The 22,771-nt window shown below is 33.1% G+C and overlaps 1 protein-coding gene across 1 annotated transcript in view; it reads right to left on the bottom strand.

Annotated features, from left to right (window-relative positions):
- Positions 1-2,950: 2,950 nt before the first annotated feature.
- Positions 2,951-22,771, bottom strand: part of LOC126831133 (uncharacterized) — a 51,796-nt gene continuing 31,975 nt past the window's right edge. The window contains exons 26-53 of the mRNA XM_050561796.2: positions 22,189-22,353; positions 21,531-21,720; positions 21,072-21,320; positions 20,292-20,506; positions 20,066-20,174; positions 19,802-19,918; positions 19,223-19,358; positions 18,305-18,479; positions 17,393-17,657; positions 17,054-17,240; positions 16,716-16,933; positions 16,169-16,398; positions 15,555-15,708; positions 14,963-15,141; positions 14,035-14,172; positions 13,613-13,778; positions 13,316-13,448; positions 12,609-12,724; positions 12,268-12,407; positions 11,565-11,712; positions 10,855-11,058; positions 9,752-9,955; positions 8,792-9,538; positions 8,195-8,407; positions 7,495-7,590; positions 6,593-6,927; positions 5,951-6,155; positions 2,951-5,168 (exon numbers count right to left, since the gene is read on the bottom strand). Of these exons, the coding sequence (XP_050417753.2) occupies positions 4,891-5,168; positions 5,951-6,155; positions 6,593-6,927; positions 7,495-7,590; positions 8,195-8,407; positions 8,792-9,538; positions 9,752-9,955; positions 10,855-11,058; positions 11,565-11,712; positions 12,268-12,407; positions 12,609-12,724; positions 13,316-13,448; positions 13,613-13,778; positions 14,035-14,172; positions 14,963-15,141; positions 15,555-15,708; positions 16,169-16,398; positions 16,716-16,933; positions 17,054-17,240; positions 17,393-17,657; positions 18,305-18,479; positions 19,223-19,358; positions 19,802-19,918; positions 20,066-20,174; positions 20,292-20,506; positions 21,072-21,320; positions 21,531-21,720; positions 22,189-22,353 (5,712 nt within the window). The 3' untranslated portion in view covers positions 2,951-4,890. The remainder of the gene's footprint in view (positions 5,169-5,950; positions 6,156-6,592; positions 6,928-7,494; positions 7,591-8,194; positions 8,408-8,791; positions 9,539-9,751; positions 9,956-10,854; positions 11,059-11,564; positions 11,713-12,267; positions 12,408-12,608; positions 12,725-13,315; positions 13,449-13,612; positions 13,779-14,034; positions 14,173-14,962; positions 15,142-15,554; positions 15,709-16,168; positions 16,399-16,715; positions 16,934-17,053; positions 17,241-17,392; positions 17,658-18,304; positions 18,480-19,222; positions 19,359-19,801; positions 19,919-20,065; positions 20,175-20,291; positions 20,507-21,071; positions 21,321-21,530; positions 21,721-22,188; positions 22,354-22,771) is intronic.

Here is a 22,771-nt window from a genome sequence, read left to right on the forward strand (position 1 = left end):
CGCCCATGGGAACATTGGTCGTTGGCTTCGTATTGCGTCCAATTCGGGGAACCAATTTTTTGCCCAATGAACAAAGGGCACCTTTGGTGCCCATTGGGGGCATTAAATGTTTCCGGGGGGGGGGGGCAGGCCCCCCTTGCTCCTCCACTTACTACGGGTCTGGATGGTATAATTTAAGCTTTTAAATTAAGGGTTCAAGATCCCAATGCTTCCCACCAAATTGAAGATAGGTTGCCAGCCAACGAAACGTACGCCCACTGCAGCTAAGTCATCCAGGGAGTCAACAAGGGTTGTGGTATATTTTTTCTTTTGTCAGAAATGAAAACATGTACAACACTCTATAATCTGATTACGAGTAACAACACATTTGGCTTCTAGGTCTGCCCTTTTCTAACAGCATACAAAACATTTAATATCAATTACCATAATCATCGGAAAACGATGAAAATTGATAGGCCATAACTTTGGCAGTAATTATCGGAAATCGGAAGGCTTCTTCGTCTCATGACCTTGAACACTGTGTGTCAATAAGATATCAACTTTAGCGTCTAGAGTGTCCACAAGATATTTCAAAGTGCTCACGGGCCATAATATCGGAAACGAATGAAAATCAATAGGCTTGTTCGTCTCACGATCTTAAACACTGTGTATAAATTTAAAGTCAATTGGATATTAACTTTAGCCTAATTATCTCTGTAACACTGTGTATAAATTTAAAGTCAATTGGATATTAACTTTAGCCTAATTATCTCTGTTTCGACACGTGACGTTACATCACGCGGCGTCAATCATTGGCTCAATAGCGCGTGCATTGTTTACATAAGACATTACTGAATCGGGCTAAATGGTGAATTTTACTTATTTTAATACCCATTTACACTAAATAGGAAATGATTTTTACCTACAAATAATTAAAACGTCTTTATTTATTTTTCTAATAAACGAAAAAAATGTTTTAGAATTTAATTTAACGAAAGAAAAAAGTTAATATTTGGGAATCATTAAGTCGCATTGATGTCATCCTTATCAGTGATTGTAGCTGCCTAGCGAAAATTCACTGCTGATCAGTGTGCTCCAGAGCATCCACAAGATTTTTTTTAGAGTGATCAGTAATTATCAGAAATCGTTAAAAATCAATAGGCTTCTTCGTCTCATGACCGTAAAAACTATGTATAAATTTAAAGTCAATCGATATTAACTTTAGTTCCTAGAGCGTCCACAAGCCATTGTTTACGCCAGACCAATGGACGGACGGGGCGACGACAATTTCAAGGTGGGCGTATAAAAACTATAGCCCCTATCGCGCGTTTACAAGGCTTTTTGCAAAAGGGGGGGGGATTAACCCGGGAACAAAAAGTCAGTAGGGGTCAGTCCTCTCATGACCTAAATGCTCTCCACCACTTTTGACAGAAATACGTTAAAAAAAACTAAAGCATCTATCGCGTTCACAAGTTTTTGGCATATGGGGGATAAACCCCGAAATGGAAAGTCGTAGAACATTGAGTATTGCTAGGGTTCATTGTCTCATAACCCCAATGTTTCCCATCAAATATACTGTAGCCTTTATCGCTTTCACAAGTTTTTCAGAAAAGGGGCAATAACTCTGCAACGGAAAGTCGCAGAATGCTGACTATAGACTGCTTTGTCCCCTTTTCTGACGTGGTTTCTCCTTGTCAGTGGTGCAGAACGGAGGGCCTGACAAGGACAGCTGTCTAGTCCTTCGGATGAGACGAAAAACCGAGGTCCTGTGTATATATTGGAATTCACGTAAAAGATCGATTTAAGAGTAGGCGATAGTGCCGCTGCCCGGGGCAAAATTTCCCTCATAGCACACTGTATGGCGTATGCCCGTCTTCATTAGCCAAGTTTAGGAGCAGAATAGTGGACGTTAAACCCCATTTCATTTCATTTTTTTGGCGTTCGTCCCCTCATGACTCAAATACTTCAGACCAAATTTGAAAAAAAATATCTGTAGCCTCTATTGCTTTCACAGAGTTTTCAGAAAAGGGGATAACTCTGGAACAAAAAGTCGCGGAACGCTGAAAACCAATAGGGTTGATCCTCCATGACCCCAATACTTTCTATTCAGCATTTGCGGAACACTGAATATCGATAGAGGTTGGCCTCTCAAGAAAAAGTCGCGGAACGCTTAATATCAATAGGGGTCATAATATGATCCCAATACTTTCCACCAAATTTGAAAAATATCTGTTTAAAACTACAGCCTCCATCGCATTAACAATAAAATAAAGCCAAGTACGAACAATCCAAACCATTAGACAAAATTCGAAGTCCTAAAAAAACGGTATAGGCAAATCAGAAAAACATTGATAAAAACTGCAGCCTTTTCGGCAAAGGGGGATAACTTCGGAAAGGAAAGTCACGGAACACTGAATTTTGATAGGGTTAGTCCACTCATGACCACGATGCTTCACACAAAATTTGTCAAAAACTGTAGCTTCTATTGCATTTTCGGCAAAGGGGTGGGGTGGGGTGGGGGAATAACTTTGGAACGGAAAGTCGTCAAAAACTGTAGCCAATACCGCGTTCAAGAGCCAATTGTTGACAGGTGGCGACATAATACGCCCACACAAATTTAGCTATTGTTCTAACTAAAGGTTTTGTCATACTGCACGCAGCGATCCATCTACGTCATACTTCGAGAATACAGGCGGAGCTAGCTGTAGACAGGCAGTCTAAGTTTGGGATGAGGTTTAGTGTGACTATATGCGTCTAATCGACAGCTAGGAAACAAACTTTGCTATATAACAGTGTATACTATATTCCAATCAAATTATCTCTAAATATAATCAGGGAAACAAATAATGACAGACAAACCCTAAAGCTCAATTCGCAGTTAAACCGACAGGGGACTAAAAACATATGATTTTAATTAGATGGATAAAACCATATGGTTCCAATTTGTACAACTATAATGACACAAGAAATCGATAATTCATTTGTTTTAATAATAAAGGTTTAGAAAAATATACATACAAATATAAAAGACTTTTATTACATTTATTTATTAAATGAAATGAAATGAAATGAAATGGGGTTTAACGTCCTACTGTTCTGCTCCTAACCTGGGCTAATGAAGACGGGCATACGGCATACAGTGTGCTATGAGGGAAATTTTGCCCGCACAGCGGCACTACGGCCTACTCTTATATCGAATTCCAACTGCCAAGGGATCTTTTACGTGCACGCCAATGTGTACACGGGACCTCGGTTTTTCGTCCCATCCGAACGACTAGACAGCTTTCCTTGTCAGCCCCTCCGTCCCGCATCACTGACAAGGGAGAACCACGCCGGAAAATCTGGATGAACTTTCTCGGCCAATGCAGGGATCGAACACCCGACCTCCAGGCTAGCCATTTATTTATTAACATATCACAGTTACTGGATATTTATAGATACTCCAAATTTAATAAAAGTGACAGACAGCAATATATATATGGCCCAAATTTCAACTCTGTTGGCTTGGTCAATTAATTCATCAGTCGAGTCAATTAATTCATCAGTCGAAATAGATCTATTCTTGACATCTTCAGATGATTATCATCAATTTCTCACAAGGGGTACACTAAAGAAATGTGTTGTACAATCCTTTGATTGATATTGGAGACAAACCCGACATTATATGATACAATGGAGTTTATTAACAAAAGATACACATCCATCAAAAATTATGCAAAATATAGACTACAAAATAATTCTTGGTGAGCTATCGGTAAACAGTCATTGAATAATAATAATATTATAAATATAAATAAATTGTAATCTTAAATTGGAATGTATTTCTTTATAACATATACCAGGCTTATATCAGAAATCTTAATACAGGGCCACCTGCACCATTATCAAAATCATCGGTATTGGCTATAAAATTGTCAACAAATTCTACAGAGAAAGTAAAAATGTAAATGTAAATATAACTCTTTGAAACAAAAAATTTAAAATCAATTTGAAACTCGGTCTGGTAGATATCATCAATTTCAATATTTTTTTTGATGAATTTTGATAGAGTTGCTTGTTAGGCTAAATGAACAATATAAAGTTTTTAAAAACTCCCAAGTGAAACTCCATGTATACCGGGTTCATAAGCTTTGACTGTTCCAGTATGACAAGAAGATAACTCAGCAAAAATGCCTTTGATATTTACAATCCAAAAGTTCTAACGCATTTGATATTTACAATCCAAAAGTTTTGGAAATCCATAGAGTTCTTCCTTATACCAAAATGAACAGCCTTGCCATATTTTTATAAATTATGTAGAGGGCTTTTCGCTTTTTTTTCTGTTTGCCATTCACTAAATTTCATTAAGCATTAATGGGGGGGGGGGGTAAACTTGGCAATTTGTGAACAATTAATGACAAAACCCTGCAAATTTGAAAATATCTGCCAAACCTCTGATTTAGACAGTGTTCACAAGCTGATGAAAATAAGACATCCACATTAAATGTGGATAAATAAAAATAATTGTAAAAGAAAACAGTCCAAAACAAAAACAATTTCTAAACTGAAATTTGATTGTAAAAGAATTCAAAAATAATGAGATGATAATCAACATAAAAGAAAAGAGTGAAGAATCTCCATTTTAATAACGTGTGTCAAAGTATGACAGATTTAGCAAATTTAAGCGTTTCATTTTGTACCCACATAAATAAAATTGCTGTTATATTAACCTGAAAATTATTTTGTACTTCCATACATAAAATATTTAGAGGAACAGAAGATATCTTGAGTTTGAATATTTGTCTGCGATCTCCAGTAGGCTTTTTATATAATATATATTTATGGAAATAGACAAAAATTTATTTTTCAACAGACTTTATATAAAAAAATAGAAATATTTGAGGTGTTTTTCCATCTGGATGGTCAATTAATTTAAACAACAATGGTGTGATTATAATTTAGAGACAAACCACAGGGATCAATGGTCGTCAATGTTAAATATAACTTGGGTGTTTTAGCTTTATCTGGTAAACGGATAGAAAGTGAGGGAACTGTTGTTTCTTGCCACTGCATGATGTCAGCACCACCTAAAGCAGTTCCCAAACTGACTTCATAATACAGGTTCTTCCATGTGGAAACAAATGCTTCTCTCCATGATATTTCCATTGTTTTCCCATCAAATGAATTGGCTGTTTTTATTTTTGATAGATCTAAAACAAAATATGTCATATTAGCCAGTTTGCAAAGAGCCCCTCTTACATGTACCTTAGTAACAAAATTAAGAAGGCTTGTTTACTGAATGGTAATTTCTTGGCAAAACGTAAATTGTTATTACAAATTACTGAGACAACGCCATACACCATGTAAACTTAAAAACATGCATTCAAAATATTTCATTGTCACCAACTAGACATTATTGAGATACTTATGTCTGTGACTACTATTATTGCAGATCTTTTTCATTTATACTGATTTTCTGGAGAGGAGGGAGTCAAGTGGTCTAATGAGTGCACTTTAGATCATAAAGTCTGTCACTGATTCAAGTGTTGTGATCTTGATCTTAAGCTTGTATGTGATAAAACGTACGGTTGCCTACCCAATCTCATGGGTTATCTGCTGCTTAAGACCCCTATGTGCAAGGGTTCTATTATTTGACGGTGTATTATTTAGAAAGTCAAATTGCTATTTACTTGAATTTGCCTTTGTTTATTGACCCTTTGTCAATGATTGACCATCGGGAAGTAATGCTTAAAAGTATTTGCATTTTGTGAAAAATACAATGCTTCCTGATATTGGTATATAGCAACCAATAGTTAATTTGTGTAACAGTCCACAGCTTACATAAAGCTTACAAACCCCATTATTAAAATCCTTCAAATGACAATAAGCATCTTGATGCTTAAATAGAATATAACATATGAGATCAACTCAATTCAATACTTTACCCTGCGTACTACTAAAGATATCAAACAATGATAAAATGTTAACTAACCTTGTAAAACTGGAGGTTGTGCTTTAGATGTTATTACTGTTGATAAAGAATTGTCTTGTCTTCCTAATACATTTATAGTAGAAACACTAACATTATAGTTAGAGTTAGGTTGTAGTGATAAACTTCTTAATTTAGCCTGGTTATAACCAATATCTATAACTCGAACTTCCTTATCTAGAGTAGAACCTGGACCAACAACTGATACCTGTTAAAATAATAGTCAAATATAATTGAATGATTAATTATATTTTTGCCTCAATAAACTTTATTTGCAGAAAAAATTAAATAACCTTTCGAAACATATATCTTCAGCAATTGCCAACTGGGCACCTACAGTTATCTTATGTTACACAGCGTGGTTAGCACACATCTATTCATCACCTAACACACATGCTTCACAGTTACATTTGTATTGATAGATTCTAATGGGAATTTTGCTGAAATTTGAATATATTTTCCTGTCCATCCCTTGAGGAAATATATCTTTAAAGAATATATTATGTTTAGCATAAGATAATTAAACGATTTACATATTAGATGCTTTAATATTTAGATCTTTTACTAAGGTCTTCAATTCTTTTACTGCAATTGTTAGACCCAATATACAGAACAATGAGTGAGTAATCTAAATGGGTTTCCTACCTGAATTGATTTTGTATCAACTCCTCCGCTTTCTAAATTCCACTGCAATCGTAATGCATTCGTTAATGGATGACATTCATTTTTAACCGGATATTCAGACACCTCATCTTTCAAAATATCCATCTGGCCACCTGCATTGACAGACATCTTGTTTATAACCAAAACGCCATCAGTGGTTGCTGTAGTTGGTAAACCAGCTTTATTATAACATCTTACAGTAGAATAAACTTCTCTAGAATCTTCTATTAAATTTTCAGGAACTTCAACTTGTGCAATTGATTGACCATTTGGCACTGGGATGAATGGCTGTATATCAACACTATCACGGGTTGAACCTGACAAAAATCATATACTTCTTAGTAACAGTCAACCAATTTGGTTAATTTAAAAATATCATGCATAGGACTTCATTGCATTACAGAAGAGCATTTTTCGAAAATTAATGAATATCTTAAAAAGTACCATCATGCTATGGACCAGGAACTGACTATGATGTTATCGCAGCCATCTTGGAATTGTTGACGACTGACGTCATATCAAAAATTGAAATTGAAGTCCGTTAATCAATGCACAATTGTCCAAGGAATATGCATGCCAAGTTTCATATCGATCGTACATGAATTGGCACAGCTTTAGGCTTTTTCTGAAGAACGTCGCCCATAAAAACAAAAACTGTAAGAACAGGATGAGTAGCACTTCGGTCCAGTTCCTGGTCCAAAAGGTTGTAAAAGTCACAAGATGGTTGTAAAACTATATTTTCCATCTTACAAGATGTATTTTTAAAACAAAAACAATAGCTAAACGATTATTTTCACATGAAAGTGGTTATTCCCGACTAACAAATAACATAATTACAACATTAAGAATATGGTACAGAGTAGAGTATAAATTATTATTATTACCAATGGCCCATTGACAACTATGTATGCCCGATTCCTTATCTGTTATCTTCCAATTAACTGATACCAATCTGGTCAATTGAAAACTGACGTCAGCACCTAAAATACAAATCATGGATACTTGAATCAGAACACCTTAATAAAGTTAGTAAATGGTTAATGTTCATGTATATCATCACTTTTAAACAGGGACCATATAGTTCAAAAACGGATGCAGGCTGTTTCGTAACCTGGCTGTTCCATACTTAGTTCATTCGTACCTCACATGAGCCGTTTTGTACTTGACTTCATACCTCAAATTGATTTGTACCTTTTCCTATGTTGTTGAAATCAGTTGAAAGGAATTGAATTAAAGGTGAAACGATTTGATCAAATCCAACAGCTACCCTGTTAAGGAGGTGTGCCTTTGTCTACGGAACAACATCCACTCCTGCTGCCTCCTAACAGACTTGTCTACCAAGCAATAAAGATAGATTTAAAAAAAAAACCCATGTAAAAGTTCTCTTGTTCTCTTGAAATTAACCAAGGTACAAAACGGCTCATGTGAGGTACCAATGAACTAAGTACGAAACAGCCAGGTTATGAAACAGCTTGCATTCTCAAACAGTAATCAGAAAGAAAACCTGCCAGTCACATGGACAACACTATCATAAAAAACTAATTTTTCTTTTATCTAAAAAGTACATTTTCAATTCTTTCTTACCTAAACCATCGTTTATTTCTGATATTACAGGTGGCGTCATATCAACAATAATACTCTCTGATTTGCTAACAGTTGTCAGTCCTGCAGCATTGGTTGACAGCACTGTCAGATAAATTAGAGTATTATGGGCTAGTTTTAAGCCAGTGGCTGTTGCATGTTGATTTCTGCCCACACTAGTGAATGACTGAATCTGAGTTCCACCTTTAACAGTTCCTGAAAGAAAAACGACCACAAACATATCAATTATTTTAAATTACCATTATTATACATGTACAATCGACTGCTCTTTGTGATTTAAATCTTACAGTTCTGCATCAACTAGGACAATGAAGATGGTATCTTGGATTACAAAAGATGATAGAATCTAATATAACTGAATAAATCGGACACAGATTGTCCAATAAAATCTATTTAAAACTCTTTAAACTGGACCATATAATAGTCAATTTTGATCCAGCAGCTTTACAGATCTACCGACCTGTCCGGTGTGGCTATTCCCCCCCCCCCACTTTCCCTTATCTCGTTACATTTAAAAATAATAAAAAGCTTTAAAGAGAAGGTGCAATTATAAAAAAATGTTGTATTTCCTAAACTTACCAAGAGCCCATTGATAATCTGTAATAGGACTTTGATCATCTTTAAAATGCCAGGTAAGATGAAGAGATGACCAATAAGGTCTAAACACTGTATGATGTATTAAGTGATTAGAATCACTTGTTATATCTATATAATTAATTTGTTGCACATATACATCATCTACAGCTAATATCATATTTAATTTGTTGGTACCAATTTTAATCACTTCTCTTGATTCTGTTGGCTGGAAAACATATGTAAATTTATTCCATAATATTAATGGCTGTCCTCCAACATCACATAATCCTTGGCATCTCTGTGGATCTAGGTTAAATGGGTGAATCTCCTTTCCTAATTGGACAAAACCTTCAATGTTGCGATGGTGCGAAGTGACATCATGAGGATATCCTACATGCACTACAATGTGATACACGTTTTGGACATTCAAATTAGAAACAGTTTGTTGTATTTCGCCTTTCACTTTGATATAGGCTCTGCCTTGATTTGAAACGGACGACTCTGATTGGACGGTTTTAATACAAGAGGTAGAGTCAGCTTCCCAATTTGCTGGTAGTTGGTCATCACATTCCTTAGTTGATTCTGTCACGTTCTCCTCAAAAGATGGATTTTTGATGAGATTTTCACCAATATATTCTACATCAACGGGAACAGGTCTTGTGGTATCAATTTTCATACCATCAGACACAGCTACTTCAGACTTCAAGCCACTACCATCTATAGCATATACTTTACAATAAATCTTCGATTCTAAAAATAAAAAAAAAAGATTAGGAAATTGGAATAAACAGAGAAAAAAAAAACATTTTCTGGTTATCCAAATGCAAATGACACCAAACGATCACTGTGCTCAAGATTTGAAAATAGCATCAGATGGTGTTAAGTAATGCTCAATTGATTAAATACTCATTAAATGTTCACTGTACTTAAAATATATCTTAATACTAATTACTTTATGCTTACCTTGATTTAAAGGTGTAGTTAGGTTTACAGATACTCTAGTATTTAATCCTACATTCTTCCAGTCGAGTATATTACAACCTGTAGTACTAACATCAGTACCAATACACCAGTAATATTTAACTATACCACTATCACTATCAATAAATCCATACCATGATGCTGATACCATTGATGAAGAACTCTGGTAATCTTTAACATTTTTGTCTTAAAACAAAAAATATGAATATCTGTAAATAATATAGTTCAATAGCCATACAAGTACAATTTATATTTTATTTAAAGATGTATTCCCACTAAACTATTTATAGGGTAGTTATATCTAATGAAAGTATGGTTTATTTGCTATATTAGGAAAGTAGAGACACTCAATCTGGATTCCCTGAAAAACACCCATTGAGTGCCCACAGGACAAAAGTGTAAAGGTGTCACTAACTGGCAGTCTGTATTGTATGTGTTGATCGCTAGTGGTTGTGAGAACACTGAGAAACTTAAGTGTATAATAGAGTCTATAAATAAACAGTGAAAAAAGAAGTCAACAGAGAATAATCCAAGAATTTACTAAGGCTTCGATACTTATGGTAAATGGACAGTGACTAACAAAAAATACAAACTGAAAAATGGATTATCCCTCAATCAAGTCATGTGACAAACACGGCTGCTTAAAATAGATTTTTGTGGCTTGGGGTAATTTTCTTGCGATTAAAATTTTTTATAGATGGATTTAAAGCAAACTTTTGATAGATGAATTAGTTTGAGTATGTTTTTAGTCCAAATATATCATCAAATGACACACTTTGTATACAGGAAGGCAAGTTTAATTCATTGTTTGTTCAATATTCAGATATTACTTACTAATTTTGTTTAGGATGAAGCGATGAATGGTAGTAGTATATGCCACAAAATTTAAAAACATGGATAACACAGAATAAACTTTGTTTGGTGATTAATCAAATATAGATATATTGTATATCTATTACATCATACCATTAGGAAGGAATATAATACAATATAGAATGACTTCAATTTACTTCAATAAGTTCTTATCACAAGGTGAAGATACCTCAAATATAATACTATTGATACACAAATTAAACTGTACCTACCATCACCATCATGTATAATACCAGAAGTAGGAGGGGTATTATCTATGAGTATACCATCACTATTAGCCCAGCTAACTAATCCAGCTTTATTATAAGCTAATACTGTACTATAATATTCCTTAGCCTCTTGTAAATTTAAACCTGTAGCTGTGTAAACAACCTCATTTTCTGCTATGTTGGTGGGTGTCTCATGCACATTGTGTCCTATGTTAAATAGATAATAAATATATATCCTTGAAACTTGAGAGTCTAGAATCATAACCATTAACAAAAACTACCAAGAAGAATACATGTTGCTAATGATGTATCTTGCAAGCTATGAATATGAAACCCTATCCAGTTTAAAATCTACACATACTGCCATTAATCAGTACAGCCAGCAATAACTTAGGATATGTTGTTTGTAGAGTATATATATAATTTTTGATACATGTCTTCATGCACTAACAAACAGTTGTATGCCAAATTTGCCATTGAATTTTTGATTTTATTCAATGTGAGCTTACTAATCACTTACAGTTAAAAATTAATTTTTCTACGTCATAAAAAATATCATAATTTTAGTTAAATAATAAGTTTTCAGCTTGCCAAAGATGACCTAAATATTCTTGAGGGAACAATATCTTAAAGGAAAATTGCTAATAATCTGCTTTACTATGGATTGTCCTCATTTTCGTATTGGTAACATAAGAGATATACATAACATTTACCTTGTGGATGTGTGCTAAGGTACGGTTTAAAATAATCTAAACCATGAATTCCTCCTCTAAATTTATTTTTCCAACCAACAATAACCTGATTACTAGATGTTTGATAATCTATATCTTTAGTACTTGTAATAGTTTCCAATTCTTTTACCTGGATAATAAACAAGTTTTTAAATTATTCATATTGTAGTTACACATACTAGCAAATATATGTATTTCGTTATATAAAAATATTGAACACAATGAATAATATATATAGATGCCATCATTTACCGATTGGTTAGCGAATGTGCGTTGTATCATTAGATCAGTCTTTGAGTCAACTGATGTGGTTTAGATTCCCCGGTTGTAAGTGACAAGGACTAGGGTCGCCTGTCCAACCTCAGGGATTTTCTCCAGGACTTTTAGTTTCCTCCCACTGCTAAAAACCCCTACGTACAAGCAAATTATTGAAATAAAAAATTGAATCATGTTAGTCTCGAAATGATCTAGTTTGTGTTGAGTGGACGTTAAAGACCATTTTTCTCTCTCTCTCTCTCTCCCCATTCATACCCAAAACATATAAAACTATAATTTTGAAAACAAGCTGTTACCATGCAAGACACAAATGTGGGCATAGAAAAATCATAAATTATTAATCGACAAAAATAACCAAGAAACTTGGATCAGTTATCTATTATCTTCATTTATAAACTATGTAACTTACAGTAGATCCAGCAAGACGACCAAGACTAGGGGCAGACGTCAGTACTACAATTCCAGGAGATTTAAATACAGCATACTTATCAGTACCATACCACGCCCTCACAAAGATGCTGTATGATATAGACTCTACCAACTTTTTATCTAAAATATATTTTATGTTTTAATTAACAATAAGTTGTAGATCACCTCATTACTATATATTTATCAATTTGGTTTTTTAACTCGGTTATATATTTATAATGAAATTTGAAATCCATAGAATATAAAAGTAATTAATGGGCCCAAAGCCGAATGATGTGACACACCAGCAATTATAGGATTTAATATACTTCCTTGATTTACCTAAAGCTAAAAAGGCCATCATATTTTCACCAACATCGAACCAGGTCCTGTCTTCATCTGAATCAAATATACCAGTTGGTGTATCTTCATTTGAATGCCCAGCACTTATTTCATATCTGTATAATAAAACACAATGTTGTAGAACAATAGAAGCTATTAGTTACGCTTTATACAATCATTTAAATCAGAGGTGGCCAACCTTCTACATACAAATTCAGATGCGCCATACAGCTCTTGTACCCCTGTCAACTTGTAAAAATATGTTTATAGGCAGGACGATTGCAGAACAAAGGTCCATATTTCCTAGTTTGATTCATTCAGCATATTTTTAACTTGAAAATAAATTAATGTAAAGAAGACAACATTCACAAAAAAGGATGTGCTTGAATACTAAAATTGCTAAAAATAATCAATCGGCTTACTGCCTTACTTATTTTCTCTGGGATGTAATGCACCATTTCTAACTAACCAATATGCCATGTTAAGACGCATGAACAGGAGGTAGGTCATGTCTGATTTAAATGATGACTTTCTTAATCCTTTAACGCTCAAAATCCATAGCTACATTATATTCCTATTTTCAAAATGCCTATAAAGGTTGTATTTTATTGAATTAACAACACAGTTTTATTTTATAGTACTTAATAACCTGGCTGTGTAATTAGTATTATTAGTAATTAAAACTTGCTATTACTAGACATTCTTACCTGATAACAGAAAGACCTTGTGTATTTGTAACTCTCCATCTAGCAGCTAAATAGTTATCAGAGGATGTGTAACGTGGCTGAACTGCAGCAGTTGACACTAAATCTGTAACTTGTATAAGGTTGTTTGGATTCCCTACAGAAATATACACAGAAATAAAGAGATAAAATTTAGAAAAACGTCAAGTCAAATGGTTTTCTTTGAAAGTATTAAAGGTATTAAAGAGTGACATTTTCTAAATCATCATTTCATTTGCACATCGGATTTACAATTTGAAACAAAATACATGGTTAAATTACCTTGGGAGACATCATTACAATTCAGAGCAGCAGAGCATTTTTTATCTTGTGCACCGCAAGAACAATGTCCTTCACAATCATAGGGCTGACAACGTCTGACTAAATCTAATATTCCTCCTTCAACCAATTCAAATTCAGAATGAGCTGGGAGACTTTTAAATCCAACCTATGGTTAAAGTAAAGAGAATGATGTCAGTATAAGTTTCACATAAAAACAAAACAAAGATGGTTTTAACATTAAGCAAGTACCATATAATTATGTATTTATTCCTGCTTCATATTTGAAATATGGCTTGGAGAATAGTTTTATTGTATGGGTATTTCAGTCATGATTATTAACAGCTTAGGAAGATACATCAAATATTCAGGACAAAGTTAAAAGATCCTAATAGAAAACATAAATAAATAATATTAATACTAACCCCATTAATAGCCCAAACTGATATGAATATTCTACTGCCAATCTGAAGTGGTTTAGTGTCAATGGTAACTGTCTGTACCATACCTTCATCGTCAAAATCTGCTCCAATAACATGCTGGAAAGTTGCTTCTATACCATCCTAGATCACAAAAAATCAGATTAAACAATCAATTATATTATCTTAAGATTTAAAGATACAGTATGTAAGATTTAGATAAAGAGCTGGCCGTTATTAATATAATAGTTCAAAAATAGATAATACAAAACAAATATAATGAACATTTTATTCAAATTACTATATTCTGAGATAATTTTTTCACTACTTAAAGTTTTGACCTGCAATAAAAACCTGCAATAGGTCGAATTCCCACATCATACGAGCAGTCAACAATGGCATAATCAAGGGCAATAATGCCATAAGTAATCAGATTTTTCGTTTCACTATTATGACCAATGACAGGCAGATGGGATGGAATATAACTTTTGTCACTAGGGCGGTCACAGGATTTTACGAAGTGAAAAGGGGTCATAACTGTAGAATTAATAAACAGAAATTTTAAAAATTCAATTGCTGTTTTGTTTAATCAATTTAAATAAAGCAAATAAATTTCAAACAAATCAGATGACAACTTTTGTCATTTCCTTTAGTTGCAGCAGTCATCCAATGATATTTCATTTCTTAGAGGTCATTTCTCTGTATCATACAGAATTTTCATGGTACATTAAGTTGCAAATATACAGCTGACAGGAATACAGGAATAAAATGTCTTATTCAAGAACATAAAACTTTGACATATAACTAGAGTGAGGATATAGAACATACAACCATGTAATTATATATCAAGCTCACCAACCATTGTGTTGTATATCTATCTTATTTATCATGCTGTAAGAATATTATACAGTATATGTCACCTTCACTTAATTACCTTATTGAGGTCAGTAAAGAAAGGCTTAGTTCCAACAGTGACTCTATATTCACTTATGCCAGTATGAAGATCAGCAAATCCCAACCATGCTATGTTTATTAAATTTATCGTCCAGCTGATCCATTCATTTTTATCTCTATGTAAAGCAGCGGCATGGCTTGTGTCTACAGCAAACATGCCTAAATTAGAAGAATTTAAAGTTTAGTATAATGGTAGTAAAAAATGTAGAAGGAAATGAAGTACTGATCAGACAAGCTTTATATAATTAAGTTTCTGGTTACGAAAGATTAATGAATGAAGATGTTTGATAACAATTTTTAAGATTTCATATTTGGCTGTGGTTTATATTGAACAAAAAAATATTTTAAACATTTCTGGCTGTATTAGGAAATGTTATGTAGGCTAAATTATAAAGTACACAACACTAACAAATGTTATTGCATTCAAGAATGGCTCTGGAATTGTAAAGTGACTCACTATTTTCAAAATATGCTAAAAATCAATTCGTCTGCTTAATTTATTAACACACTATTCATGCATTAGTTGTAATTGCTGTTATTCAAGATACAAGAATTTATAATTTATAATTTACCTCTGGTAGGTGGTGTAGAATCAACTGTTATATCATCTGTAATACTTGACTGACACAAACCAGCTAAATTACAACCAATAACTTTAACTTTATATTTACTACCGTCATGTAGATCTAGACTTGAAAATGTATACTCAGTTAACACACTGGGAATCTGAAACACAATTTGAAATGGGCATGGTAGATTGATGTAAAAATTAAGACAGAAATTCATCTTACATTCAGGGCACAGAGAGAGAGAGTGAATGATTTGAGGTTTTCACGAATTCAAATTATCCCCCCTTGATGATTTCATTGGCCACGTAGGTACATTCGATGAACCAATCAAAAAAACTGTTTACATACCAGTCTTAGCACCATTGTTTACATTCACTGCAATACAGCAGCTTGTCCACTCGATTATGTGAAGGTTTGCAAGGAATTTAATATCAGAGAAGTGACATGCACACATAATGGCAATCTTAGTAGCAATAAGGAATTGTTTAATTGATTGATAAAAACAGCACAATTACCAAGGGCAGATAATTTGACTGAACCATTAACGTTTTTGTAGGTGTATAATCATTATTAAACTCTCATGCTCATTAAGTCATAATGACAGATATGTTACTTACCTCAATAGCGGTAGCGTTGAAATCTCCCAATAAATGAGGTGAAATAGAAATATATTGTCTTTCTATATCTGATTCATCATCAGTAAACTTCCATTCTATCTTAATACTAGATTTTGATATAACAGTTGATGATAAAATAGAACTATATGATGACAGAACAACTTTCTTGGTCACAACTGGTAATGTTGTATCGATCATAAAACCATTAGATGTAACCTCACTGTATAAACCTGAAAATATCACCAAACACCCCAAAATGATACCTCAAATGTCTTAAATGGATACAAAATATCATAATTTATCCTTATATAACATACAACTTTTTCTACTGTAATATTTGTTTAAATATGGTTAGTTCTTAAAAAAAGCAATAAGGATCATTATGTTTAAATACGACTTTCACTATCGTAATATTTGTTCAAATATGGCAACTTTAGTTTTTAAAAGAAACATTATGTTTTACATGGTTGCTGGTCTTTTGATACCAAGGTGATCTGATTCACTGTTTTTATGAGCATCAAAAGCACCTAAATGCATGGAATTCTACCTGCTTTATTATAACATCTAACAGTTATATAGATTATGGTATCAATAGGTAATAGTTTATTATCAGGTAAATTAGATCTGTAAGCTAGTTCAACCACAGGTAACTCCTGAGCTTTCAGTAATTCATCGCCCCCAGTGGTTGTTCCTACTCTCCATTCATATTTCTCAATACCAGATTCGGTATCCCTAAAACCATGCCATTTAGCACCAACAAATTTTCTGAAAAATAAATATCCATTAGTTGCATGAATAAAATATTGCCTTTCTATTGACTATAAAGATAAAAAAAAATTACAAAGGCAAAATAAACAATGACTTTAAATAAGATCTAAAATTCACCTTGTAGCCTGATATTCTATATCCAAATCTTTGGTACCATCTTGCACTCTACCAACAATCGGTGCTGTGTGGTCAACAATGACTCCATCAGAAAAAGCAGAAGTACACATGTCAGCCATATTGCATCCTGTTACTGTGGTGATGTATTTGATTCCAGGAGCAAGTTTGGATTGTGGGAAAGTAAAAACTGAAATATTGACATTTTAAATCAGTTGTTTTAAATTCTTTAGACTGGAAAATACCTGTTGAGATTAAAATATTGTCTATCCTAAGTGTAGGTCTTCAGAATTTGAATTTGGAAAATAAACAGGTACTAGTTTAAAAAAAGTTATTTCTTACACTGAGATGTTCCCGTTTTTATTTCAGGAATGATGTCATCACAATCATTACAGGTACCAACTTTAACAGTATAGTATTTCATGGATGAATGGGGATCATGGAATCCTTGCCATCTAACGGAGAGTGGTGATTGGTTAGTTATATAATCTACATCATCTCCGTCAGAGTCTAGCACATCAATCACGTGTCCTACAGTAGGTGGTGTTGCGTCGACTGTTACAGGCCGTGATATAATTGTAGTAGATAATCCTGCACCATTAATAGCCTGAAAATATTTTGAATTTCATCAGTGCTTCATGATATGCAAATGAAATGATTGGATGACAAAACAGTATAAATAAAAGGTAAATAATATATACAAAGTATGAGAATATCAATTCACATAGGTAGGCAATCTAATTACAATTAGTTTTTAATTTCATTTAATAACTTCTAGTGACAGATCTTCCATTTCAATGAGTCATACTATAACCCAAACAGATTTACTCATATAGCTTTGGTTCATAAAGAGCAACTTTGTATAACAATACAGACAATTTGATTGGTCAATAAGTTTATGTGATCTGAACATTGTCTTCAAGTTAATATGTCAGATGTCAATATAGCCCAATAGATAAATCAACAAACTGTAATGGACATCAAGTTTAATAAGATTGATGTTTTAGTCTATATACACAATAATATATATAGTTCTATCCAATCATAGTTCATTACATTATTTTTCAAATGTAATCATTACAATTGCCTTCTCATTTTTAGAAATTGATTTAATGATTAATTACCATTACTTTATGACTATATAAAGAACTCTATAATAAAATGGAAGTGGGGTTTTAATAGAATGGTGCACTAAAAATATATATCATATTGTATAGTTATGTTTTCATAGACAGCATTAATTATACAACATACTTGTACAGTAACGAAGTAGGTATGACCATCCAAGAGCATTCCGTTTACATTGGCTTCAGCACAATCATTGGGTGTGGTGGTATATTTCGTGATGTCTTGGTGACCCGGTCTACTTCCTATTGCCCACCTATATTGACTTATACCACTTTCCATATCTTTGAATGACCCAGTCCAACTGAAAAAACATTCATTGAATCTTGGTTTATTTGGAATCTATTTTTATAAATATTTATCAATTGTATTTTACTAAATACATTGTATAAAATAAATTGTATAAAGATTTACTGTATGTATACTATTTATTTGAACACTAGAAAAGACAGGCATATTTCATACATTGTGCAATGGGGCAATTTTGACATGACAGTGGTGGTTAATTCTACTCTCCATCAAATTCTAACTGTCAAGAGTTCTTTGACAACCACACCAACAAGTACACATGTGACTCTCATCGACTAGGTGCTGGTCTTTGCAAGGCCCTTCACCTTACACCAATCAGCACGGGGAAATGAGGTTGGAAAAATGGAGGAACTTTTTGGCCAACACAGAGACAGAAATGAGGTTTAACGTCCACTTCAGGACTAACATATGGTTCAATTTTATTTTAATAATTCACTTGCGTATAGGGGTCTATCGCAGTAGGTGGGAACAGGAGGACACAGAGAAGACCCATGAGGTTAGACAGATGACCCTACTCCTTGTCACATTCAAGTGGGGAATCGCAACTATGCCACTTGGCTCAATGACAGACCTTGTGATTTCACGTGTTAACCACTAGACCATCCCCCCCCACCCCGCCCCAACACAGGGATTGAAACTATCACCTACTGGTAATTAAGCCTAGTTACATACATTTGATTAGTATCTTCTTTACATGTAAGACAGAAAATATTTATATATATATTTATATATAATTACCACATAGATAAAACATCATTCGACTGTATATAAGTATTAGTAAATTGTATTGGTTTGTGGGTTGATAATGGTGGACTATTATCAATAATAAATCCTTCAGAATAAAGTGTTTTCGTTCTGTTCACAAAATCAGTGGCTGTAAATGAAAACAAAAAAAAATATCAAAGTAATCTTTATTGTGCTTTGTTCATTTTATGTTCATGGCCATATATATGTGTGCCTTTTAATCTTTTCTAAGGTAATGTTAAATTTTTAAACTGATCTAATCATAGTTGTACCTATTTACAGCAGAACAGTCAAGGAAAGTGGGACGGACGGACGGACAGACACATTTTAATAGTCCCCTGCTTTCTTCAAAAGGCAGTGAACAAAAAAGATTTGTTCAGTGTCATTAAGCCCTTGAGATGATTACATTTACTGAACGAAGAGGTAAGCCTCCATTGACTAACCTATATTCATAAACCTCCACTCTTTATCAGATCTAGGATTTTATAACTGTATTTTAAAAGACAGAATTGCATCTCATATAAGACAGAATTGTCTAAGTATTTTTCTATTGTAATTTCTATATATACATACCTTGTATAGTGACATAATAAGTGTGGCCATTTTGTAAAGAAAGATGGTGGAATATTTTATGATTAATCAAGCCAACACTATGTTTAGTTACAATATCTTCTCCTCCTTCAACGGAACCTGTTCAATTATATATCAGATCATTAAATCTACAGGTAAAGAATCTAACATATTTAATTGTCATTGACTTAAAATATTCTAAAGAACATATTATATTTTTACTTTCAAAATGAACAGAAGTAAATGAAAAGGTTATGAAATGCATACCTATAGACAAATGGTATTGTGAAATTCCACTGGGATGAACAGTTATTCCTCCATTTTCTTCTACATCAATAAAATTATCCCAGTAAACAGTTACATCACTGCTGGATGACTAAAATACAAATCAATACAAAATTAGTCACGATATAGGCTATGCATATTTTTTTTCTAGAGCATGATCGGATGACATTGTAGTTTTCTATAATAACTTGATGGAATAATTTGTTACCTGATATTTGAAGTCTTTAAGATTTTCTACCCAAACTCGACCCCCTGTAGGTGCTGTTAAATCTACTGTAATACCATCACTACAAGCATTCACTTCCGCTAGATCTTCCTGCCATTTCTCGTGAGTTGTATTTTTAGCTTCTGCATGGATACAGATATGATATCGACGACCATGTTTTAGACTTTCCAATGGGAAAATGTTGATGAATTCCTTGTCTAAAAGAGAAATAAAATTCAGCATACATAATATTCGATAAGGCTTGGGGACTGGACAATGTAACACATTCCTCAAGTGGCTTTATTATCCATGTTGTAATAAGTTACTTCATCTCATGATTCTCACTGTTTTAGCATAAACAATATTTTGGAATTAGGGGCCTGTTCTATAAATACTGATCATGGTTCAATGTGGAAATTGGTCAAAATTCTATAGAGTGACTACAATTACTAGTAAGTGACAATATCTCTTGAGGTATTTTTGACGGAACTATTTTTAGTTCAATACTAACTATTCCAGAAAATTATTTGAAGATCTGGCAAGAACTTACTTAACTATCTGTAGAGTGAATATAGGTATGGTAATATATATATATATATTGTACAAGTGGGTAGATTTGTGTGAATAAGGAAATATCTTAGCAGAGAATAATATGATTACAATTTTAAAGTAAACCAGGATACAACCAAACTTTAGCCCAATACTTGGTATTTAATCAAAATCAACACGTTTAGCTGCAGTAGAGTGATTATAAATATGTGGCATCTGGTAATAATATCTTACCACTTTCTCCACAGACTAAAACAGAAGGGTGTGAACAGGGATCCCTGATGGATACCAAATTTCTTGTAAAATGTGTTACTCTTGAAAAAGACTGATCTTCAATTAATCCCCACTTATAATTTTGGTGTCTTAATGTCGGCCATACAGCAGATATAATATTTTTATAAGGTGTATAGTCTACATCTTGTTTAAACCAGGCTGCGTTCAGTTCTAACTTAATCTTTCTTCCCATAGCATTGGTGTTATAGTCTACAAATAAAACAGAAAGAGCATGTGAGTAAACACAAGTTCAACACCCACCCATTTCTTTGACATATCTACTGTCTATGTTTCATAATCATTGTTGATAACAAAATTATATAGTATATAGCTACAAATTTTTTGTAAACATATATTAATTTAGGTGCCCTAATTACCCCATACAAGAATGAATATTATAATTTTGACATAAAAAGTTACCTGTATTTACTGGTTGTCCTATAGCATCTATAACAATAGCTGGTGTAATTAATACAGGATCTATAGCTGAACAGTTTTTAATATCTGATGATATTATGGTTGATAAACCAGCTTTATTAAATATTCGTATAGCTAATCTTCTACATTCACTAAAATCAACTTCACCATCTAAATTGATTGTAAACTGAAACTAAGACAACAAAAGATATCTAAAATCTTGAATACAGACTACTTTTTGATAAAAAAGCATTTTGTTCTTCAAATTATTCAAATTGATCAATTCTAAATCAAATTATAGCTATTTAGAGCTTGCATTGGTTACTATTGATTTCACACCACCATCTTTATGTATCTTTGGCATATATAGAAATAATAAATTCTCTATCTTTGTGTGCAAGGTAGCTAATCATCATACTTCATGAAGGCTTTTGTACTCATGTGTGTTTAATTACATGTACATAATAAAAAAAACATTTTTAACATCAAGGTAGAGTATTTATAATGTCATTGAAGTTATCTGGGATATTGTAATATTTTTCAAAAGCTGTGACTACCATTTACTAATTGTGCGGTAAGTTCCTGATACAATGTCCAAATAATCCAACTTTAAAATGTAGCTAAAAATTATGATATTCTTTAGCATAAAATAGACTTTTACCTGTGTCTCACTGAGCTTCTGAACACCATTCACCTTGTTCCATTTAGTAAATAAGTGACTACTGTGTTTATTATCTGTTAAACTCCACATATATTTATCTATGGAAGATTCAACGGAACAAGCTTTATCCTCTGTGTTACTCTGGTAAGTCAAGCCAACTTCCAACTGAAAAACCAAAATTTCAGGAATATCATCTTTATGATTTTGACACTTTTCAATATCCTTAAAGTGAAAATGAAACTATACACAGATTCAATATTTCTAGTTTTTAAATTATTCATCTATCCAACACAACATGAGTTCTACAACTCAATTCAATGTGAAAATGAGGGATGTCATGAATTAAAGGAGCATTAGGCAAGATTAGATAAAGAGCTGACAGTTCTCGCTATAATAGTTTAAAAAAAATAATGAAAACAAAATATGCTGAAAATTTCAGTCAAATTGCTTCACTCTGAACCGAGATATTAGCGTTTGAATTTTAGACTAGCCTCAATCATCATTACTAATGTCGGTATGATAAAAAACAAAGTCTCGATTATCCATTTTAACACTTAATTATTTTCAAAAAATGTATTCTAAT

The sequence above is a fragment of the Patella vulgata genome, chromosome 8 (genome assembly GCF_932274485.2).
Source record: "Patella vulgata chromosome 8, xgPatVulg1.2, whole genome shotgun sequence".
Classification (NCBI taxonomy): Eukaryota; Metazoa; Mollusca; class Gastropoda; family Patellidae; genus Patella; species Patella vulgata.